General features: G+C 35.0%; 1 protein-coding gene across 4 annotated transcripts in view; it reads left to right on the top strand.

The window, feature by feature from the left end:
• Positions 1-24,033, top strand: part of EPC2 (enhancer of polycomb 2) — a 130,095-nt gene that overhangs the window by 71,966 nt on the left and 34,096 nt on the right. For all 4 annotated transcript variants that reach the window (XM_078327819.1, XM_008998920.5, XM_008998919.5 and 1 more), the window contains exon 3: positions 14,524-14,669. In XM_078327819.1, the coding sequence (XP_078183945.1) occupies positions 14,524-14,669 (146 nt within the window). The remainder of the gene's footprint in view (positions 1-14,523; positions 14,670-24,033) is intronic.

Here is a 24,033-nt window from a genome sequence, read left to right as displayed (position 1 = left end):
AAGAAGGAAACTCAAAGTAGATTCTAGGAATAAGAGAAAACACTCTAAAAATGAGAATTGTGCAAAGTTTATGATGTTAAGATTTTTGCTTTAGTAAATATTGCATAAGTAATATTTAGTTACATAATTTTCCTCCATACCTGGTGTTTTTCTGCCAATATGAGGAAAAGGAATTATAGGATTAATTGAATATCTGGGCCCTGGTCTGTGACTGCTCTTAGAAACTACTAATTTTTAAGATTTTTACACCCTGTTTACTAGAGAAGAGTGACTATTACCTAATTTGGGTAAAGCTAATTGGAGTCTAGATCTCCCAGTCTATATCATTGTTCCTTCTAGTTTTCCACTTAATGAGTTATATATAGACTTAGAAGAATGTTTAAGACTCAGAAAGCATATTCTGGGCATTGCCTTATTTCTTTTTATTGCTGATGTCTTGTATATTACTGTCCCTCAATAATTTTCTTTAGAGAAATATCAGCTCATAAGGAAGTACTCTGAAAGTACAGTAGTAAATATTTTCTTCATTCTTCCTTCCACGGCCTCTTTATTTTCTTTGATTCCTGTCTAGAAGACAAGCAACTGTAGGTAAAAAATGTTCTTTAAAAAAATTGACTAATTTGGATGATTTTTTTAAATTTAGGATCAGGAATTGCTATTCTCCTGTTCATATCACTTTATTCAGTTATTAAGAGATGTGAAAGAAGAAAGTGTATTTGGCAGATTTTGACTCAGTGTAAGAAACAGCTGTCAAATGATACATCTGTCACCTTCCATCACTAGAAATATTCAAGCTGGATTTGCCAGCATTTCCCTACCTTGTCTTATAACTTAATTACGATTTTAAACAGTTTTTAAATCATGTTGACTGTCAGTTGGGTTTTCATTTGTTTTTACAAGTTTATTACTTGAACTTGTAAGGTCTACCTCTCTGGGCCTTAGTCTTCTGTAGGCTGAACTTCAACTTCTTGCTCTCTAGCACATAGCTATCTGCTTGGCCACTTGTTCACCTTGTTCACACTGGACAGACCTTGAAGCAGTGTTTTCAAGAAGCTTTCCCTAGTCAGGATGAGGAACTTCTCCAAAAATATTTATCCTTAACTATAATTTTGTTTGAATTTTTGACTCCTTTGTTTAAAGTCTCTTCTTCCTCTGGAGTTGGCTTTTGCCCTTGTGCTTCAGGGACAGTGCATAGTGGGACTTGTGCTGTTGCTGGATATTGTGTACTATTGATGAAAACAGTGCAGTTTAGAGTCTTGGTGCAGACTGGCTTATTACTATACTAGATGTATTGTAGACCACACTGATGACCCTAGTTTTTATTTGGAAAGATGCCCATCACTCTATACTGGGTAAAAAGAAGAAACGCAAAGCCCTGTCCATGGTATTGGTATTTGTAAACTGCTATCCTGTCCATTTGCAAGTTTTCAGAAGTGCGGATATGTGAATAGTACATAGAGCTTCTTTGGAAAACCTTCATACTATATTTTCAGAACAGACCTACCCAGGTAGCTGTTCCTTTAGTTCAGATAGCTTTATTGTTGGCGTGTGTGTGTGTGTGTGTGTGTGTGTGTGACAGGGTCTCACTTTGTCACCCAGACTGAAGTGCAGTGGTATAATGTTGGCTCACTGCAACTTCCACCTTGCAGGTTCAAGCTATTCTCCTGCCTCAGCCTCATGAGTAGCTGGAATCATAGGTGCCCACCATTAAACCCAGCTAATTTTTGTCTTTTTAGTAGAGATGGGGTTTCATGTTGGCCAGGCTGGTCTCAAACTTCTGATCTCAAGTGATTTACCCGCCTCAGCCTCCGAAAGTGCTAGGCTTGCAGGCATGAGCTACCGCACACAGCCCAAACAGTTTGCTGAACCTATCAGTGTACACATCCGGTGTTTCCATCTCTTTCATGGTGAATTTTTCAAATCTCTTGATGTGTGGGGTGCCTGCTGCATGAATGTGTTTGTTTGTGAATATTGACAGTGTATTTTCTAATCACTATCTTTGTGATGGTAGAATGGCCTGCCTTTCTTTTTTTCTTTCTTTCCTTGCTGAATTCATTCTGCCTGGGACCTGGTAGGAAAGGAAGAACGTGAAGGATCATTGCCAGACGTATTTTGGAAGGGAAATTGAATTGTGCTCATCAATAGCACACAATATCCAGCAGTGGTGCAAGGCCCTTGCAAAGAACTAAAATTCAAAAATATGTACCCAAGTTAACATCTTTACTGTAAATAACTAAAAAGAGGGTGACATACAAACAGGCTTTTTCCTGTTTCAGTGATTTTTCCTGAGGACAGAAGAAATCTAAACTGGATCTGGTCAAATAATTCAAAGGATACAGTGTAACATTTTGATGGAAAATGAGCAGATGATATTCTAGGCCTAATAACCACAAAGTATATGTGTTACTTTGACGAGCACAAAGTTCATTTCTTATCCAGGTGTGTTTAAAAGTAAAAGTCAATATTGTCATCAAAATGAGAGACCAAGAGGCTACCAGGACATGGATTTGTCTTTTCATCTACTGTTTTTAATAAATTAGCACTAAACCAGCCATTTAGTGTTTTACAAACATTTTTTGATTCACTCTGTAAACTATTCCTGTGATGCATGTGGGAGATAGATATTATTTCTAGACAGTACCGAGTATCTTCATTTTTTTGCAGCATAACAAAAAATTGTAGTAGGAGATTATGTAATTAAACCCTTAGGTGCTTCTGGAGATGGATGATGGTAGTGGTTGCACAACAGTGTGAATGTTCTTAGTACTACTAAACTAACAGTTACAAATGGTGAAGATGGCAAATTGTATGTTCTGTTTACCACAATACAAACTATAACCTTTCTTACACTTTGCACCCCTCAAAAAAAAAAAAAAAAAACATGTTAGAGGCAAATTAGCTATGAATAGTAATGTAGATACACACAATTATGTATATGATTACCTGTTAAATACTTTTATATTCATTTCCTTCATTGTTCATTTACTGATTTGTACGATTTATAAACAGTATCTCATTTATTTACAAAAAGCTACAACAGAGAATTTGCACAGTCTTTTGAATAATTGATAAAAAAAAATTAATGTCAGTACTACATGGAAGTTGTCCTGGCTCTTTTATGGTTTTTTCTTTACCTAGAGGAGCTAGAATCGTGGGAAATAAATTAAAATCTTCAGTGGGAAAAGTCAAATAGCTCTTTCAATTCTAATTTCTAATTAGAAATTCAGTAATTTCTAATTAAAAATTACTGCCCGTACCTCAGGTTCCTTTCCCAGAAAGTTGCACCCTCAGTCTTACACAGCTCTTAGCTAATGACTGGTTGCATTTTCTCTGAAAGCCCTCAAACAATGCTTTATTGCAGTCTGCTTTCTCAGTACCCACAAGTCAGTGATTCCATTCTGTTATTTTTGTCTATCTTTTTTTGAGACATACTTTTGCTCTGTTGCCCAGGCTGGAATGCAGTGGCACAATCTCCACTCACTGCAACCTCTACCTCCTGGTTTCAAGTGATTCTCCTGCCTCAGCCTCCTAAGTAGCTAGGACTATAGTTGTTCACTGCCAAGCCTGGCTAATTTTTCTATTTTTAGTAGAGATGGGATTTCACCATGTTAGCCAGGCTGGTCTTGAACTCATGATTTCAGGTGATCCACCTGCCTTGGCTTCCCAAAGTGATGGAATTATAGGCGTGAGCCCTGTGCCTGGCCATTTTTGTCTGTTTTTAATATCCCTTGAGGTAGTAGCCAGCCACTCTGAGTGGCTTATGTGGTCCTCTAAAATAGCATTTATAGTTTGTTTAGACCCTGATAACAAAATGATAAGGTTTTTAAGCCCGTATTTTTGTATACAGTTTTGTGTATAAAGGATTTTTCTTAGGAATGCATATCATTTTATGCAGACACATCTATTTTTCATCATTATGTAGATCAGATTATAGTGGTCAATTCTAAATATAAGTGGAAAAACTTTTGGTTTTTTTCAGTTAATAAAAAACAAGATGCTAACTTCAGAGACCCAGATATAAATTACTGGCCAAATTCAGACTTGAACTTTTTAGGAGCTAGACAATCCTTAAGGATGGTTTTATTTTTTAAAGAATAATAGATTTCTTGCTGTTAGCTCCCATCCCTAAGAGTATTTCAAACAGTGGCTCTTGATAATATCACATAAGATTGTTTTCTCTGTAAATGGATGATGAAGCTGAAGAAAGGGCCTAGAGAAGAAACCATACCACAACGAGTGAAATTTTTTAAATTGTACTTCCTTAGCAGCCTTTGCGTATCTTTCGCATTTCCAGTTTTTCAGAAATGCTTTATTTTTCCTTACTAACCTAAACTAGGGATTTGCAAACCTTTTTTTGTATAAAGTGCTAGTAAGTAAATATTTTGGGTTCTGGGAGGCTACAATTGATCTCTATCACATATTCTTTTTTTTCTCCTTCCTTTTTATTAATACCTTTCTCTTTTCTTTCTCTTTCTCGTACTTTTTTTTGGGGGGGGGGCGGGGATGCAGGGTCTCACTCTGTCACCCAGGTGGGGGTACAATGGCACCATCATGGCTCAGCCTGGAGTTCCTGGCTTCCAGCAATCCTCCCACCTCAGCCTCCCGGGTAGTTGGTACTACAAGCTTATGCCACAGCCCCCAGCTGTTTTTTGTTTGTTTGTTTGTTTGTTTGTGTTTTTTGTAGAGATGGAGTTTCACCATGTTGCCCAGGCTGATCTTGAATTCCTGGGCTCTAGTGATCTTCCATCACAACCTCCCAAAGTCCTGGGATTATAGGCGTGAGCCACTGTGCCTGACCCTATTTATTATTACTTTATTATTATCCATTAAAAATATTAAAAATGGTTTATTTGGTTTTTTTACATTTTCACAGCCTTACTAAAAACAAGCTGCAGGCCAGAGTTGTCTCGCAGGCCATAGTTTGCCATTCCTTGGTCTAGACTATTTTAACCCAATAAATAATTAGAATCCACTGGAAAGTGACTTGGAATCACTTTACTTTTCCCCAAAAATGGAAAACATATAGGAAAATAAATCATTTGTGATATCACTTGTATTTTACTTAACAAGTCCCCACCCCTGGTTGTTCATTACTTCTATTTTGCCTTAAATTAGAATTTTATACATACGGACTCACAGAATAATAGAAAAAATTGTTCCTACATGTAACTGTGATTGGATACATTGTTATCGCCCCTTCTTTTTTTTAAAAAAACTATGAATTAATTTGAAATGTTTCCCCATTGAAGCCCTAGAGACTTTAAGTTTTATAAATCAAAAGCACATTGGATACGAATTAATCTTTAAACAAAAATAAGCCAGAGAATTAGATGTAGCAGCTCATTCATAGAAAATGTTAATCTTCAGAGAGGCAGAAAGAAGTCCTTTTTTTGCAATACACTATTATGGTTTCCAGTTATTCATAGTTGAGACTTTAAATTATTTAAACTAAAAACTGTGATTTCTGTGTATACCAGTTATTAAGAGCATTGATATTAAAAATTACCTATAAAATTGTATAGTGCTTGACTTTCACTTCTGCTAAATTAGAGGATAGTCTTGATCTACTAATAGGGTGTAGTAGTGGAGTTTAGTAATAATATTTGCTTGCCTTTATTAAACAAACACGTACTCTATAGGGGGCAGTATAATATGCACAAATTATTTCATTTAATTTCTGCAAGAATTCTATGAGATAGGTGCATCTATTGGCTTTGGTTTACAGCATCTAATCTGTTATCCATCTCTATTATTTTGTCATTTCAAGGAATGGTATATAAGTGAAATCTACAGTATGTATGTGACCTTTTGGAATTGATTTTTTTTAGCCTAATTTCATTGAGATTATCCAAGTTGTTGCATGTGTCAGTAATTTGATGTTACTTATCGCTGAGTATAATTTCATCAGTTTAATTTTTTGCCATTGAAAGACATTTGAATTGTTCCTAATTTGGGGCTATTATGAATAAGGTTGCTATGTACATTTGTGTGCATATTTTTGTGTAAACATAGTTTTCATTTCATAAATATTTTTTGTAAATATAGCTCAGTTTTTCTGTTCCTATTGGTGGACTTTTTTTTTTTTTTTGCTTATATGAATATGATGTAATGAATGGCCTTCTGTGTGTCATCTTGTCCATATCTATGAGAGTTTTTCTAGGGTAGGATGTGGGCCCGGAAGTAAAATTGCTGGGTCTTATAAAAAGTACACGTTTAAATTTAGCTACTGTAGGTTTGTTCTTCAAACTGATTATATCAGTCTATATTTTCAACAGTAGTTTTTGAGAGTTCTTGTTTTCTCATGTTTTTATCAACACTTGTTACTATCAAACTTTATAATTTTTGTCAGTTTGATGGGTATGAGTTGTCAGTTTGATGGGTATTTGTTGATTTAAATTTGCCTCTTATCAATCACAAATGAAGTTAAACATTTTTACATAGATTACCTCTTCATATCTTCCGGTCTGTTTTTCTCTGGGTCATTTTCTTACTGAATTTTTAAAGGGACTCTGTATATTCTACATATTTATCTTTTTAAAAACTTTTATTATGGAAACATTTTAATATTCAAAAGTAGAAATAATAATGAACTGTCATTTAGTACTGGCCAATATTGTTTCTCTTTACTTATGTCTTTTTTTCCACCTCCATGATTTTATACCCATCACAACATTATTTGATCTAGGGATATTTGAAGCATACTTACAATATTATTATCTAAAAGTATTATAGTAATATTATTAATATGTAATAATACTATTAGAATAATATCACATCACTCCTTAAACAAAAAAATCATTGTCTTAATATCATCAAATATTTAACCAGTGTACATATTTGTTGACTATCTTATAAGTGATCTCATTTATCTTATTTTTTTTTAAAGAGTTGATACTTTTGAATTGGGATCCAGAAAATTTCCATATGTTATAGATGGTTAATCAGTCTCTTAAGATTCTTTTAAACAGGAATCAAGTAATTATTCCTTCTTTTCTGTGAACTGTATTTCAGGATTTCTGAATATTTGAGAATGGGGAAGTTTCTCTTTATAGGAGTATTCCAGCTAATGTAAGTCAAGTTGGAATCATTTAAAAAAAAAATTTTTTTAAATAATAATAAAAGTCACTGTTTTGTAACCCCTAATGATTTAGTGCATCAAGAAAATTGTCATTAATGGTTGCTGACATCACAAAAAAAGAGAAACAATGAAAAATTATCTAATTCCTGATGGAGGTTGATTTCCTGTTACTCTCCAGAAATGATTATGAGGATGTTTATTTTGTTTTAAAATAATTATGATCATTGATTTATACATTTGTATTATATTTCAATCCATCGAATTTATTTTCCTTATTGATACTCATATTCACTCGTTTTTAGCCAGTAGGAACCTATTCAGTTTCACTCTTGAGGTTTTTTTGACATGATAGTATTATATCAGAAAGCTAAAATGTGGTAGGTTTACTTTACATGTTTTCCTAGCCCAGATTTGAAATCAGTCATTTCCACAGGGTGTTCTTGTTCCTTTTAGTGGCAAAATGTATTCAGAGACCATAAGTTGGGTCCTAGGGATATTCATTACTACTGGGTTGGCCATGTCTCTTAAGAATGATTAGTGGATCTGACCTATGAGATATGTATCTAAACAATTGTTAAGATAAAATACATCATGAATTTATATTAATACTTCTTCTCTAATTCAAGACTAAAGGTTTTAGCCTTCACACTTTCTTTTTTCTACATATCAATTTTCAAGGACATCTGCATAATCTCCATGCTTTGTTATAGTAGTCTCGGAATAATAATGCCAACTTTTTCACCAATAATAGTTTTACTTAAAACAATTTCAGAGTTGTGCATGATGACTCATGCCTGTAGTTCTAGCACTTTGGGAGGCCAATGCAGGCAGATTACTTCAGGCTAGGAGTTCAGAAGCAGCCTGGGCAACATGGTGAAATCCCATCTCTACCCCCCCAAAAGAAAAGGAAAAAAGAAAATTAGCTGCTCCTCGTGGCATGCATCTGTAGTCCCTGCTACTTAGGAAGCTGCCGTGGGCTAATGACTTGCGCGGGAGATCAAGACCACAGCCAAGATCTGCACTCCAGCCTGGGCAGCAGAGCAAGACCCAGTCTCAAGAAAGGAAGAAAACGAATTTTAGGTTTTTTTGCTTGTTCATTGATTGATTTTTGCTTTTATTTCTTAGGGTATTCCCACCAGAATTGTACAGTCATTTTACTGTATCTTAAAGACACTTGCAGTAGAACCCAAGTGACAGTTGGATTTACTTGTTTCATTTACTTTTTAATTTTAGGGATTTTTTTTCAGCACTTTATTTTGTTTTGTAGTTATATAAAATATTTACATGGTACTAAAACTCCTATCTATAAAATTAAGTATATTCAAAGAGCTCTAGTTGTTAACTTCTATCCCTGCCTCCCCACACAGTCTTATTCCTGGCTGGCTGACAATATTTTTGTATTTATGGCTGAGGGGGTGCTGGAGATGGAGCAGTGGGATGGCAGTAGTGGGAGATTCCATCCATGGTTTCCTTTGTAGAATTCCACTTAGTCTCTTTCTCCTTTGGCATGGAGCCTTATATCTGCCCTCAGTGCCTAGTGCTTCAGAGTCCACAGGCTCTCTGACGCAAGCTTTGTAGATCAGACCTTCAGTCTGATACAATTTGGAAGGAAAAGCCTAGCCACACTGAATGAGGAAAAGAGTAACTGCTGATTTCAACTCTCAGGGATATCCAATCGTTTGGCTTCCCTGGGCCACATTGGAAGAAGAAGAATTGTATTAGGTTACACATAAAATACACTAAGAGTAATGATAGCTGATGAGCTTAAAAAAAGAAAGAGTGCAAAAAAAATATCTCATAATGTTTTAAGAAAATTTATGAATCTGTGTTGGGCCATGTTCAAAGTCGTCCTGGGCTGCCGGCGGCCTGTGGGCCATGGGTTGGAGAAGCCGGATCTAAGTCTTTAGATGGGGCAGGGGCAGGGGCAGTGGTTGGGAGTGGTTCCTGGTTCCTATTGTCTGTCCCAGCAGCCATTTTATATTTTCACATTCTCTTGTCTACTAATACATGCCATTTATAACTCTGAAAAATTGATTGATGATTCTCACTTTGTTTCTGCTACCTCTAAAGATTTATGCCATTTGGGAAAAAAAAAAGTCCTTTGCTTTTTTTTTTTAATGGGATTTTGAGATAAGTATTTGTTCATTTTGCTTTATTTAACTAGGAGCCATCTCTGTGCTCACATTTCTGTTAGAGGAAATTTGGCCCAGGTGTGCTTTAAATCCTGGCTGTTTGAGAGCTAGTTACTCATCTGTGATTCCCACAGGTATCCTGTGTATTCGAGTGTCACGTGGTCTCCAACATGGCTGAGGGAGGGTCTACGGACAGGCACACACAGTGGTTAACATCTATAAATACAGAGATGGGTTTACATAAAGAATTCTAAATTCACAAAATAAAGGCAGAACCAAAATTTTAGTGTGGTTTTGTTATAAAGCCTTGAATTTAAAGTACTTTTGACTGGTTTGCATTCAGTGTGTTAGAGGGTACTTATGCTATAGGTGCAGTTGCATCCTAGTTGTGTAAATAACCAGAGAAAAGAGGGTAAGTGATACGAACTCTGGATGTTGAGTATTTATTATCAAAAGGCAGTATGATGGAGACTGAGTATAGAAAATAGAATGTTTTGGAAATCAGAGTAAGTGTATCCATTTATAAAAATAAATTAGTTTAGTCTATAATTTGGGGGCTTTAGGAAGGCTAGAAATAACATTTCTTTCCCTTTTCTACTTTGAAACTAATTGATAAGTAGACATGGACAAAAAAATTTTAACTTTATTACTAATAAAAGTGGTGTAGAAGGTGAGATATTTGGCCTCAGTAGACATTCTGTTATTTAACCCCTGAATTAGACAAACATACTCTAACACTGGTTGGTCACTGATAGAGCAGGTCTCCCCCAATAGGAGCAGAGTCAGCCCCTGTGCTTACCGTGTAGTGGATTGCCGACTAGAATGCCGCCTCTATGAAGGAAGGAAGAAACACTGGAGAACGTGCACCTAAAAAGTGTTAGGCTGATAGGTCCTTCTCCAGGTTCACTAATCAGTTTGTCACTCCTTCCTTGGCTGAGGGGAGAATGAATGAGTGAAAAGAAGCTGAAAGTATGCTTTCTAAACTTTTCCCTCCTGGAGATTTGAATGGAAATATGGAGAATAAATGTTTCCCCTAAACATGTAATATGTAACAGGTATAATATGTAGGAATCATACTCATATTCAAAGAGTATTATGAAATAACAGGCAGTAACTGGCCCATCTTTATGTGCCACACTGAATTGCATGCTACTCATTTTATATTATGCTTGGTAGGCCCCCTTTAATCTGAAAACGTCTTGCCATTTTTTGGCCCTGGGTAATTTTCTCATACCATTTCTTCTCCTGGGTTCTCTGTATTTTCATTCCATTAAATAGCTTTGCTTATTAGACATTTACATATGAATATGGCCAAGTATTAAGGGACTTTGAAGGGTACTTTTAATTAGAAATATTTGCTTTTCCAACTAATTTTAGACTATATTTTGTAAGCTATAACCAGTCAGCGTGTGAATGCTTTCTATATTCAAACAGCAGGTTATACCCACTTCCTTACCTACGCAGAAGCTGTTGCTCTTTCTCCCAGAGAGCAACCAAATTTTCCAGAGCAGTGGTAGCTACCTGATGGCTACTGTAAGGAACTTCTGATCTACTTTCCTTCCTAGTTCCTTTCTTATTCTAACAGCGGTCATGAACCCTCTTAAATACCCTTGTTTTTCTTTTCTTTATTTATTTTCTCTTTTTGACTTAACTGTTCAGTTAACTTCGCTACAGGAAGTCTTTCATGCACACACAGACACATGCCCTTATTAGCTTTGTCAGTATCTTAATTCTATAGCTCTATTACATCAAAAAGTTTTCAAGTGTCCTGTCTGCCCCCGCACCTTCTTTATGTTGAGGGAGAAGTTATTAAAGTTTTATCTGTTTTGTTAGGTTGACTGACCTATGAAATTTAACCCACTATTTGTAAGAGTGGACAAAAAATTTCAGCTTTATTCAGTTTTTTTTTAGCAGGAGAAAGCTATATGGTTTTCAAAAAGTGATGTATCAACTTACAGAAAATATTCTGCTTGTAGTTTAAAATAATCTCTTCTTGTATTTATATATTATAGAAGTGCTTTTTTTTATTAAGTAACCTTTAGTACCTTCTCTTTTTTTTTCCCCTCAAAGTGCCGTGTAAGGAGTATACAGGTATGACTAAAGTAATCACTGCTTTTAAAGAATTTATCTTTTTGTCTGGTAGAGGAGATAATATAACAAGGTAAAGAGAGGTGCAGGCAAACACCTGTACCTGGTTTAAAAGCAACAAAATCCCGTATGAGTTTTGAGTGAAAGAGAAATGGTAGTATAGAATACTTAGAGGGCTAGAACAAGTCTTTGCCCTGGTTCTGATTTAACACATTATCAGATCTCCTATCAATTCTCACTATTAATTTTTCTAAACTATTTCCCAGCTTTTCTTGTTTTTTCCCCTGCCTCACAAGCTGGGGTGCTGGCTTTTGTAAGAATAGAATAAGAAGATAGAGCAGATAGGAGGTGGAGGAACAAGAGGTGAGTAAGATTAGATAGGTGTATAAAAGGTGGTCATGCAAAATTTGCACATACAGACTTGCCCTTGAACTTTTGAAAACTTCTGTTTAACTTACAGATTTGGTATACTGTGTTAACTCTGCTCTACACTTTCCTAAATCTTTCTCTAAAATGTCTTGTAGCTGTATCAACTACCTGATTTTATTAACTATTTGTTGTTAGTATGTGAGTTAAGGCACATCATTGGACTGTCAAGTGCATTTACAAATACAACATCCCTTTGTGAAAGGAAGAGTGATTTTTAGTAATCTGTGTAGTTTATAAGCTCTGTATCATCTGTCATTGACTTTGATGCAGATTAGACTGACTTTTTATTTTTTTTATTTATTTTTTTTTTTAGACTGACTTTTTAAAAGGATGCTTTTGAATTATCATGTAACAAAGACAGTTTTACATAAAACATAAGGGGAAATGCATTTTATTCTCAAGAATATTTTAAATGAATCATACTTACAAAATAATATGTGTCATTAGTTCACCAATAGCTATAAGTCCTCTGAATTAACTGTAGATTGTTACATACTTAAATACAGTGACATTTATAAATTTTAGAATGTGAGACTCATTGAGAGATAAAATACTGCCTATTACATAGGATGGTTGTGACAGTTAATTTAGTATGTTTAAAGCCACTTTGAGTACTGCCTGGCCCATATTCATAGTAAGTGCTACATGAGTTTATAAGCGTTAGCTAACATTTATTTTGTTTTTATTATTGTTATTTAGTGGTAAAAATTTCTTAAGCAATGAACTGAAGTCTAGATTTTTTGAGATGTAGTCATTTACTGATTATAAAGCAAATGCTTTTAGATATTTTAACTTCATCTGTACTGTCTGTAATAGGAGGCTGATTTTACTAAAATTGTGTAATTATATACATCTGTTTCTGTCTCTTTGTTAGTACCTTTAAGAATGTCATGCTGAATCTCAGAATGCCAGGACATTTCATGTGGTATGAATGTAGGATATTCATTAACACATCGCTGCACAGACAGCCTCTATATAATCAACCTATTGGTTATTGATATCTTTTTATTGCCTTGCTGTAAATCTTGTCCTGTAATGTCAACACATAATTTGTGGCACTTTAGTTTTCTTCCCCTTTATAGTTTAATAACTTATATTTGTACATGTTTAAAATGTCAAACAATAAAAATGGGAACAAAGAGAATTCCTTCACGATCCTTGAACCTCTCCTTATCCAGAAATAGAGATGACTAGTTTTAAGTATCCTTTCAAAAATATATCCGGTGCATTTACAAACACATGCATGTATATCCATCCTCTTTTTAAAACACATATATTAGTCCACTCCTTACCTTTTTTCATTTAATATTCATGAAGATCAGTTTTATTCTGTGTCAATATCATGGGTCAGTCTTTTTCGGAGCTTCAGTCTATATATTCCATGTACATGTAACTATCATTTATCTAATCTTACATACATTGTCTTGTATTTTTTACTTCTTGCAATGTCATAAGAACTTGTGCGTATTTCGTTCTGTGTACGTTTATATGTAAGATGAATCCTATAAATAGAATTGCGAAGTTCAAGAGGATATATTTTTAATGGAACTAAATAATAGTTTATAGTTTCCTACATACATGGTTTGAGAGGGCTTTCTTCCCCTATTCATTCTAAAATAGCATATTACCAAGTTTTAGATCTTTGTCTGATGAGTGAAACCTATTGTCTTGTTATTGTATATTTATCTATCACTGAAGTTAAACTTTTTTTTAATGTTTAAAAGTTACTGACATTTATTCTTGGCTGGGCGTGGTGGCTCATGCCTGTAATCCCAGTACTTTGGAAGGCTGAGGCAGACAGATCGCTTGAGCCCAGGAGTTCCAGACAAGCCTGGACAACATGGGGAAACTCCATCCCTACAAAAAGTACAAAATTAGCTGGGTGTGGTGGTATGCACCTGTAGTCCCAACTACTCGGGAGGCTGAGGTGGGAGTATTGCTTGAGCCCAGGAGACAGAGGTTGAAGTGAGCAAGATCATGCCATTGCACTACAGCCTGGGCCACAGACAGAATGAGACCTTGCCTCAAACAAACAACAAGAAAAAAAGTCATTGATATTTATTCTCCACTAAAATACCAGTTCACATGCTTTGCCACTATTTCTTGAGTCACTAGGTTTTTTTCTAATTACGTTTTTAAACTAGAAATTTAAAAATGTTGTAGTCAGATCAATCTATTTTTAATCAGTGTTATGATTAAAACATAACACTGATTCTGATTTGCTGCCCATGCAGCATTTCCTCCCTGTATTTTCTTCTACTATTTTTATGTGTTTTACTTTTTACTATAAAATTTTGTTGAGTATGTCACTTATTGGTATTAGAAGTAGGGTAGGAATTCAGCTTAATTTTTTTTAAGATAACTAGTCTGTTATGCCAGCATCTTTTTTTCATTAGATATCTGTTTTATCCTCAGTAATTTGAAACACTATCTTCATTATAACTCTTCGTTCTTGAGTTTTTTTTCTCAATTCTTAATTTGGCATAGTTTCTCATTATGCTGCCACAACTCTCACGTCTGTAACATAGTTGCTATTTTATATTTTGTTATACATTATTTTCAAAATAAGGTATTTCTTAACGTTTTTACTGTTCAAACCTTAAATCATACATAAAGCAAAATTTTGTTTTTTTCTTCTTCTGTGCAGTTAGTCTCTGAAATTAATTTTTAGATATCTGCTGAGCTCCCCTTTGGTCAGTGTACTCTAATTTAGAAGTAGTTTCTAGTCAAATATGATGAACAATGTATAATTTCATAATTTCTCCTGAGTTTGAAGAATTTTTCTTTCTTTTCTAGCTTTTAATCTAGACAACGAACAACCAGATTATGATATGGATTCAGAAGATGAGACTTTATTAAATAGACTTAACAGAAAGATGGAAATTAAGCCTTTGCAATTTGAAATTATGATTGACAGACTTGAAAAAGCCAGTTCTAATCAGGTACTGTATCATGTAAAGATGTCTTTTATCTTCTAGTTAACCCAATTTACACCTTTATTTTGCATTTTCTTAAGACCTGACTGAATGTGTTGCAGTTCACTGTCTCTTGGATTTCTTTCCCTGGCGTCTCAGGATTTCTGTTTACAGTATTCCTTGAATGGAATACTTAAGCACAATTTCTTTGAATAAGAATATGAAGAGTACTGTTCTGTTTTCCTGTTTGGATAAAAATTATACTAGTTACAGTGTTATAATATTTTCTTGATCCTTTCCATATGACTATTATTGGTGCTTCCATAACTGAATTTGCTTGCTTGAGTCTCTAAGGCAGTCAGCTTATGTCAGATCTTGCTCAGATATTAAGATACTCATCATTTTAAATGGATTTTCATTTTAATTACTTATATATTATTTTAATTTTTCAGTGAGGGAAAAATTATTTACAAAAGAATATTCTTTAGTGAGAGATTTCATATATGGCATAGTTAATTTAAAATGGTACTACTATCTTTCTGGAAGCAGTTAAGCAGTGTAAGTCAGGAGCCTAAAAATGTTTATTTATATATTTTGATTTAATAATCTCATCTCTTGGGATTGTTCACAAGAAAAATAATTAGGAAAAATGTTAGTGATGTTTGAGTAAGAATGTTCAGAATAAATAAGATGTCTCTGGTGGACTATAACACAGCCATTAAAAAATCATGATTTTGTAGGATGTCTAGTGCCATAGGAAATTGTACATTATATAATATCAGATTTCAAAACAGGATACAGAACTCTTTATGTGGAAAACTCTGAGGTTTAAAGCATTTATGTTTATACATGTGCATATAAAACAGAAGAATGAGAAAGTTTACAGCAAAATGCTAACAATGGTTATATTTGGGTCCTGGAATTATTGGTGATTTTTATGTTCTTTATTCTATTTTTCTGTGTTTTCCAAACTTACTATAATAAGTATGTGTTGATACTGTAATTAGATTTTTTAAATAAACTGTTTAAAAAATAATTCTTGGTGTACCTGTGTGGTATATTAATGTGCTAATTGTTATTAATATACTAAGAAGTTAGAGATACAATAGAGTTGCAAATAAACTTTTTACAGTAGATTGTTAAAACTTTTCACTAGTTTGCCCATACACATTTATTATTTTATTTTATCCTACAACTTAAATCCTTTAAATCTCTAAAGCATTATGAGCTCTTCACAGCATTTTCCTTTGGAAAGTGACTTTAATGCATATTTAGCCTTTCTATCAGTCTTCCCCCTCCCCCCATTTTGATGGAAAGTAATATCCACTGTACAATTCAAAGAAGTACATTTTGAAAATTGAATTTTGTAAAACTCACTTTACTGGTTTTTGAGAGGTTGTTTTACTTGGTTTTTTGTTGGGAGTTCTAAACATGTCTTACCTGGTTTTTTGTTGGGAGTTCTAAACAAGTATCAAATTGATGTTCATTATAATTAGTGACTTACAATTTTCCTGGGATTTTAGTCACAGACATCAAATAGAGTTTCAATTTTTTTTTAGATGTAAGGTTTCCTAGCAATCCTAGGCTGGATCAGCCTTTTGGTATTTTTATGAATTTCTGTGATTGAGAAACTGCTCGTGGTGGCTGAGATTTTTTTTTTGAGACGAAGTTTCGCTCTTGTTACCCAGGCTGGAGTGCAATGGCGCGATCTCGGCTCACCGCAACCTCCGCCTCCTGGGTTCAGGCAATTCTCCTGCCTCAGCCTCCTGAGTATCTGGGATTACAGGCACGCGCCACCGTGCCCAGCTAATTTTTTTTGTATCTTTAGTAGAGATGGGGTTTCACCATATTGACCAGGATGGTCTTGATCTCTTGACCTTGTGATCCTCCTGCCTCAGCCTCCCAAAGTGCTGGGATTACAGGCTTGAGCAGTGGCTGAGATTATATCATCGGAAGCCTTCAGCTCTCTGTTCTGTTATTTGCTTTTTTTCAGTTAGTAAGTAATATTTATTTAGTGTGCAGGTGAACAAGGCAGGGGATAGCACTGAATAAGACAGATGACAAAAATTTTGCCCTTGTTCAGCATATTATCCAAGTGGAGACAGGATAAAAAAGCATGTAAGCAGTACAGTTAACTCTGCACATATAATCAGCCTCGTCCTATTTTAGGTCTCTTTGCTCAGGGACAAGCTTCTAGGCCACGAAAAACTAGCTAGGCACAGAGCATGATAGCATCTGCTTTCAGCAGTGGAGGTAAAAGTGGAGGTTTTGTCATTGGAACAAAATAATGGTCATGTGTTAGAATCAAGGAGTGAAGATAACAAAGGCCTGTCTTCATTGCATTCCTTGATTTGTTAATTCATGGATCTCTTCACTTTTCCTTTATGGGGGCTGGCATAGTACTAGGTCCCATGACAAGGACTCATGTTTTTAGTTAAACTTCTGTTTACTAGGTTGACAGAAAAAGATCAAAGACTTAGGCAAACCTGCCTCTTATTCTGGGAGACTATTTCAGTGAAGTCATGATTGAAAACTCCTGTTGCCAAATGCTGTTATTTTCAGTCCCAGTCTGTCTCCTTATATCTTGCAACTATCTTCACCTTTAAAAATAAAAATAAAAATACATTTTATTCCCTCTGGTTTGATTGTTTCTCATGACCGTTCCTTCTTTCTTTTGCTTGATCCTTTTCATTCAACTCCTGAAACATCAGAGTTTCTTGAAATTCTGTTCTTATCCTACATATTTTTGTGTAATAGCTCAATAAGCATTTTTGTGGATATAATAATGTATTACCTTTGGCCTTGACCTCTTTGTCAAGCTCCAGGATTTTTTCTGCCCTTTTTGATTTTGCCTATTGATATCTTCACCTAGATGGTCCACAGTCCTCTCAAGTTTATCCTTTTAAGAACTAAAAACTGAACTCATTGTCTAACCCTAGATAATCTTGTAATCCTTATCTCTTCAGTAACTCCCAAAACTCAGTTTCATCCACTTTTTTTTAATCCCTTTCCTTCACTGCTAACTAACTCTCAGGGTTTATCAGGTTTTATCAAAACCCTGAATTGAATTAGTTACCAATGAAGGAAAGGGATTTGACAACCCCCTGAATTGAATTAGTTATCAAATTATTTGATTTAATGTCTTCTTTCCAACTAATTGCAATACCTATCCTGAGACTGAATCTTGTACTGGAGGGGAGTGGGGGGATGCTATGAAGATTATTTTTGAGTTAGTTGACAATATTGGGATATAAATAGTAGATTACATAATACTTTCAATGTTAAATTTACTAAAGTTGAATACTATGATTATAAAGGAAATATTCCTATTCTTAAGAAGTATACACTTAAGTATTTAGGAGTAAAGAGCCATGACATGTGTAACTTACCACCCTCAAATGGATCAGAAAAAAATTTATACACGTGCGTGCACATATACTTAGAACTCGAATGCACACAAATGTTAAAGCAGATGAATATAAAAGCTAACAATATGTGAGTCTTGGTCTAAAGGGGTATACAGTGTTCTTTGAAATGTTTTATTCTTGCTAGTTTTCTAAATATTGAGATTAAAGTTAATTTTTTAAAATCAAAAGCCATCCTAAATGGCATTCTCTTTCATAGAATTTTCTCTAAAATAAGTAATAGAACACTTTCTAAGAAACATTTTCTTGATTTCTTTTAAAAAACCCTCAATGTTTTAATTTATAAACCCTTATCTCCTTCCTAAACTATTGAGCACACCCTATTTTTAGTTACTGATTAACCTTCTGTACCCTGCTGACCTTCACTACTGCTCTCAACTTGTCACACATTCCCATAGAAAGACCATGCCTGCTCAAAACAGAACACTCCTAACACTTTGCTTCCCTTCTACCTCCATGCTACCTTTACCATCTTGTAGAAGCATCATCCTAAACCCTTTCTAACTCTTCCTTGTGTACCTGTACCTTGAATATTTTATTTTCAATTATCTTTTCCCTCATTTCTTCAGTCTTTCTCTGCCCCAAAAGCTGCCCAAGTTCCCATTTCCAAGAGAACCCTTTCATTTGACCCCAGCTAACTACCACCCAATATCTCTTCTTTTTTTATATCATAGTTAAAATTTCAGAAGATTAACAATATTTGGCTTCCTTTGTTTACCTTTTACTCACATCACAGTCCACTTCAGTTAACTGAAATTGCAGTGTTTAAGATTACCAGTGTCCTCCTAATTGTCATCAAGAACCTCTTTTCAACTTGTATCCTATTTAATATCCCTGTAGTATTGAATGATGTTGACCAGGACATTTTCCGGATTCTTTTCTTCTTTCTTTATCTCCTCTTTATCTTCAGTGTTGATATTTGCTTTGTTATCTGTCCTCTGCATGTTTTTCATTTATCTTAAGCTGCTAACGGTTTTGTTGCTGGTTCCCAAATCCATACCTGTACCTACTAAGCTCCAGAGCTGGATTTCTAGTGGAACCTTACCACCTGAGCAAGTATTTTAAATTTAACATTTCCAGACCTCCTTTGCCTCCCTTAGTTTTGCTCTCTTATGTGGTTTAGATTTGTGTCCCTTCTCAAATATCATGTCAAATTGTGATCTCCAGTGTTTGAGGAGGGCCTGGTGGGAGGTGACTGGATAATGGGAGTGGATTTTCCCTTTGCTGTTGTCATGACAGTGAGTTCTCACAAGATCTCACAAGATTGTTTCACAAGATCGACTCACAAGATTGTTTTACAGACTCATTCTCACAAGATTGTTTAAATGTGTAGCACCTCCCTTTTCTCTTTCTTCTGCTCCCACCATGTAAGATGTGCCTGCTCCCCCTTTGCCTTCTACCATGACTGAATTTATTGAGACTTCCCCAGCCATGCTACCTGTACAGCCTGCAGCACCGTGAGCCAATAAACCTCTTTTCATTACAAATTATCCAGTCTCAGGTAGTTCTTTATAGCAACACAAAAACAGACTAATATGCTTTTTCTTAATTAATGATATATATCATTTTCATCTTCCACCTAGTTGGCCAGTTTGTACTTGAGTGCTGACTTCTTTAAAATCATCCCAAACATCACTAAATCAAACCAGTTTTGTGTTCCACAGTGTCACACAGGTTGAGTATACCTTATCCAAAATGTTTGGGACCCAGAAGTGTTTTGGGTTTCAGATTATTTCACATTTTGGTATATTTACAGATACATAATGAGATTATTTGGGGATGGAACCCAACTCTAAACATGAAATTCACTTATTTTTCATATATTTATGTACACAGTCTGAAGGTAATTTTTTTTACAATATTTTAAATATGTGCATGAAAGTTTTCACTGCATTTTGATTGCGACCTGTCAGATAAGATCAGGTGTGTAATTTTGCACTTGTAGAATCATGTCGGCACTCAAAAAAATGGATTTTGGAGTATTTCAGATTTATAGATTAAAGCTGCTCAACCTGTGTTTGTTGGCTGTGTCCTCTTCCCTTATTTTTATTGTTTTTCACCTGGACCACTACTATTCTGCCACCAGCTATTTTATTAAAAATTTATCTTCTTAAAAAAAAAAAACAAACTTCAATGGCTTCCACTGTCTATAAAGTGAAATCCATACCACCTTACTCCAGCCATGCTGAACTTCCTTCTGGTCCTCTAATGTACCATGCCTTTTATAGCTCTACATTGTTCCTTCTGCCTGTAATGCCAGGTCCTACATTTCTAATACTTTTTAGTAATATTATAACCTTGGTGTATAGATACATGTTTTCTAAGACCATAGTCTAAGACTAAGTATTTGCTGTCCCAGCTGTAGTCCTCATGCCAGTGGTGTTCATAGTACCACTGTTTGTAGTACCAGTGGTGTTTATAGTACTGGTTTCCCTACTGGATCAGTTCTGTGGCCTGATTTTAGGCATTTTGGATTCCAAGCCGGATACACCAATACTTCTGAAGATGTGGAACTATCCAGTATCTTGTTATAAGTTCTGTCTATTGCTTACAAATAGAAACATTGATACATGCACTCAACTTTCATTGTACTTATAAAATACAAATTAGAAGTGCCTAAAACACAATATAGTAATCACATCATCAGACTCTTTCATCATGCAGCACTTTCAGTGTTTACTTGATACTGCGTTATTGATTATGCTTTGGCTGGGCAGACCCTAAACAGATGCACCAAATCAGTGAGGCAGTGAGGAAAATGTGGTTTTCATGTACACTAGGAACAAGTACATTTTTACATGGGAGAGGATGGGACAGAGTGTCTCCTGTATTTTTTATTTTTTTGAGATGGAGTTTTGCTCTTATTGTCCAAGCTGGAGTGCAATGGCAAAATTGTGGCTCACTGCAACCTCTGCCTCCCGGATTCAAGCTCTTCTCCTGCCTCAGCCTCTTAAGTAGCTGGAATTACAGACATGTGCCACCACAGCCAGCTAATTTTGTGTTTTTAGTAGAGACAGGGTTTCTCCATGTTGGTCAGGCTGGTCTCAAACTCTCGACCTCAAGTGATCCGCCCACCTCAGCCTCCCAAAGTGCTGGGATTATAGATGTGAGCCACCACACCCGCCCTCCTGTTTTTTTTTTTTAAATTTAGTATGTAGCATGTTGAAATGGATATGTTCTTTACTATGATGATGAAGTATTTGTATGTTAAAAATAAAATTTGGTCTAGATCTTTTGAAGCAGTCATGGTGAAACCCATCACACAATGCACTACACCATGCTGTAATGTGTGTGTACATGTATTGTTTAATTATGTTATGTAAAGTTAATGACAGAGCAGTCAGATTATAAAAGGAATTTGAATTTATATCTTCCATTTCATCTTATTTAAAGTGAAATTGATTATCCAGATTGGGGGCCATTCCTATTATTATTATTATTATTTTGAGACAGAGTCTTGCTTGGTCACCCAGACTGGAGTGCAGTGATGCCATCTCAGCTAACTGCAACCTCTGCCTCCCGGGTTCAAGTGATTCTCCTGCCTCAGCCTCTTGAATAGCCAGGGTTACAGATGCAGGCCACCGTGCCCAGCTAATTTTCATATTTTTAGTAGGGATGGGGTTTCACCATGTTGGCCAGGCTGGTCTGGAATTCATGATCCACCCGCCTTGGCCTCCCAAAGTGCTGGGATTACAGGTGTGAGCCACCGTGCCCTGCCGGTTATTCCTATTGCAGAGAAGGTTAGTTTCAACATCAGCAATCTATCAATATGTAGTTAGAATTATCTCCTAAATGGCAGATTAATAGAATTCTTGACAGTTTTTAAGACCTTAGAAGATTATTCATAGAATTAGAGACCTTTTTTCCTAATTTTATTCTGATTTTCTCATTTTATTTGTTGTTCATCATGGGTTGGCACTGTTGAGAATGAGAAAACTGTAGTAGAATATTTGGAGGAAGAAATGAATTGATAAACAAATCCTTCTAAAATAGTCATCTCAAGCATGAAGATCATATGAGTTTTAATGGATTGGTATCACCTTTCTGTGGGAGAGAAAATATTTTAACTAGCACATGGTTTACGTTTGGGCACTTACCCAAAAACAGGAGAACTTTATAACTCTACCAGTTGTTGTTGTAGTCTGAAGACTTTTTTCATTTTCTGGGTCTTCGGAGAAAATATTGGTTTCTCCTTAATTTATGCACAATACTCAAAATGTGTAATAATGTATATTTTGATTTCATTGAGTGCTGATGTTTTCTTTTTAGATTGGCTTGCCGTAATTTTGTGGCATTGTGTAAACTAGGGGTCATTTGATAAGCAATAGGTTTCCAGTGCTATCTATTTAGAATCATATTACAATTTTACTAGATTGGTTTTGAGCAGTGGTCTCATTCTTGAAGAGGATAAGGTATGATCATTTAACTCTTTTTGAATTTAATGTAAATGCTTGTTATTTGCAAGCCTCTGCCCTTGGTAGTATTTAGGCTGTTACACAAATAATAAGCCATAGATTTGAGAGAAGTAAAATGAAAAAAGAAGTTGTGTAGCAGAGAGGTGTTGACTTATCAACACTGAACACAATGTAGGCAGTCCCAGATGGAAATTTGTCCTTCTATACCCTGAATCTTACTGCAGTGATGCTTAGTTCCAAAGTTCTCACATTGTTCTCTTATTTATTAATTCGTATTTGTCTAACCTTTATTGCCATGTTATGAGTTTCTTTGGGTAGCAAATTCATCTTAAAGTTTTTCCCTTATCTTCCCCACGTTTCATAGCCCATTATTAGACTGATGGTAGTTAGTTTTTAATAACTTCTTAGTTGACTGTTTTATAAATTAAATAAATTAACTTGTTCAACTCAATGTTTTATAAATTAAAAGACATCAATTTTTGCATATAATTTATTCATTTATGTATTCAAAATATTTTATTGAAATTGCTCTATGAGGACAAGGACCACTTAGTTTGTTAATCAACAGACTTTGTTGATTTCCAAGATAGCTCTGAGTTATCTGATTTACATTACTTACTTATTATAGGGATAGGAAAATAAAAAAAATTATCCTACCATATAGGCTTTTCTTCTAGACTACTACTAGTTCTATGAGGACAAGGACCACTTAGTTTGTTAATCAACAGACTTTGTTGATTAACAAAGGATCATTTTTTTTATTTTCCTATTCCTATAATAAGTAAGTAATATAAATTAGATAACTCAGAGCTCTTAGAAATAATAAATTTGCCACAGACTCTTTTGCCAGTTAACTAACTGGATTCTACTGCTTTTTAGTGAGTGAAGTACATGCTAAATGATAGAACATTTTTATTTTTAGGGGGTCTCAGTATGCTGCCCAGACTGGACTTAAACTCCTGAGCTTAAGTGACCCTCCCAAGTAGCAAGGACTACAGTTGCATGCCACTGCCCCTGGCCACTAAATGACAGAATTTTTTTTTGTAATATAAAAATAGTAAGGTTCTGATTTTGTGGATTTTTAATCATGTGACATAATAATTTATGACTGATTTCTCTACAAATCATTCTTCCCCACTCAAATTGATGCTATCCTGACAATAGAGATGCAGTGGTACTCATTGCCTCAGAGTAGCTAAAGATCATTTTTACAGAATGATTAAAACCAAGATTACTCATAGAAAGTTGCTGTATAACAACATACAGCAGTGAACTGAAAAAATAGTTAACACTAGAAAGAAATATCAGAATGTTTAACTATAAAATGTGTGTTGAATTATTATTTCTTGTGTTATAAAGAGTCCTTTAAACATGAGAAAACACATTGTAAGCTGGAGCAAGAAGCACCAGAGAAAGAAATCTGAGCAGGTATTTTAATCTCAACATACCATACAGGAGCATAGGAAGCAGTGTTAACTTGATAGTATTGTTATATAAGAAACTCATTACTGTTCTGCTGATTGGTGGAAAGAGCTCTTATCCTTCACCCCA

The sequence above is a fragment of the Callithrix jacchus genome, chromosome 6 (genome assembly GCF_049354715.1).
Source record: "Callithrix jacchus isolate 240 chromosome 6, calJac240_pri, whole genome shotgun sequence".
Lineage (NCBI taxonomy): Eukaryota > Metazoa > Chordata > Mammalia > Primates > Cebidae > Callithrix > Callithrix jacchus.
The sequence above is the reverse complement of the archived record's forward strand: the minus strand, read 5'-3'. Positions and strand labels throughout refer to the sequence as shown.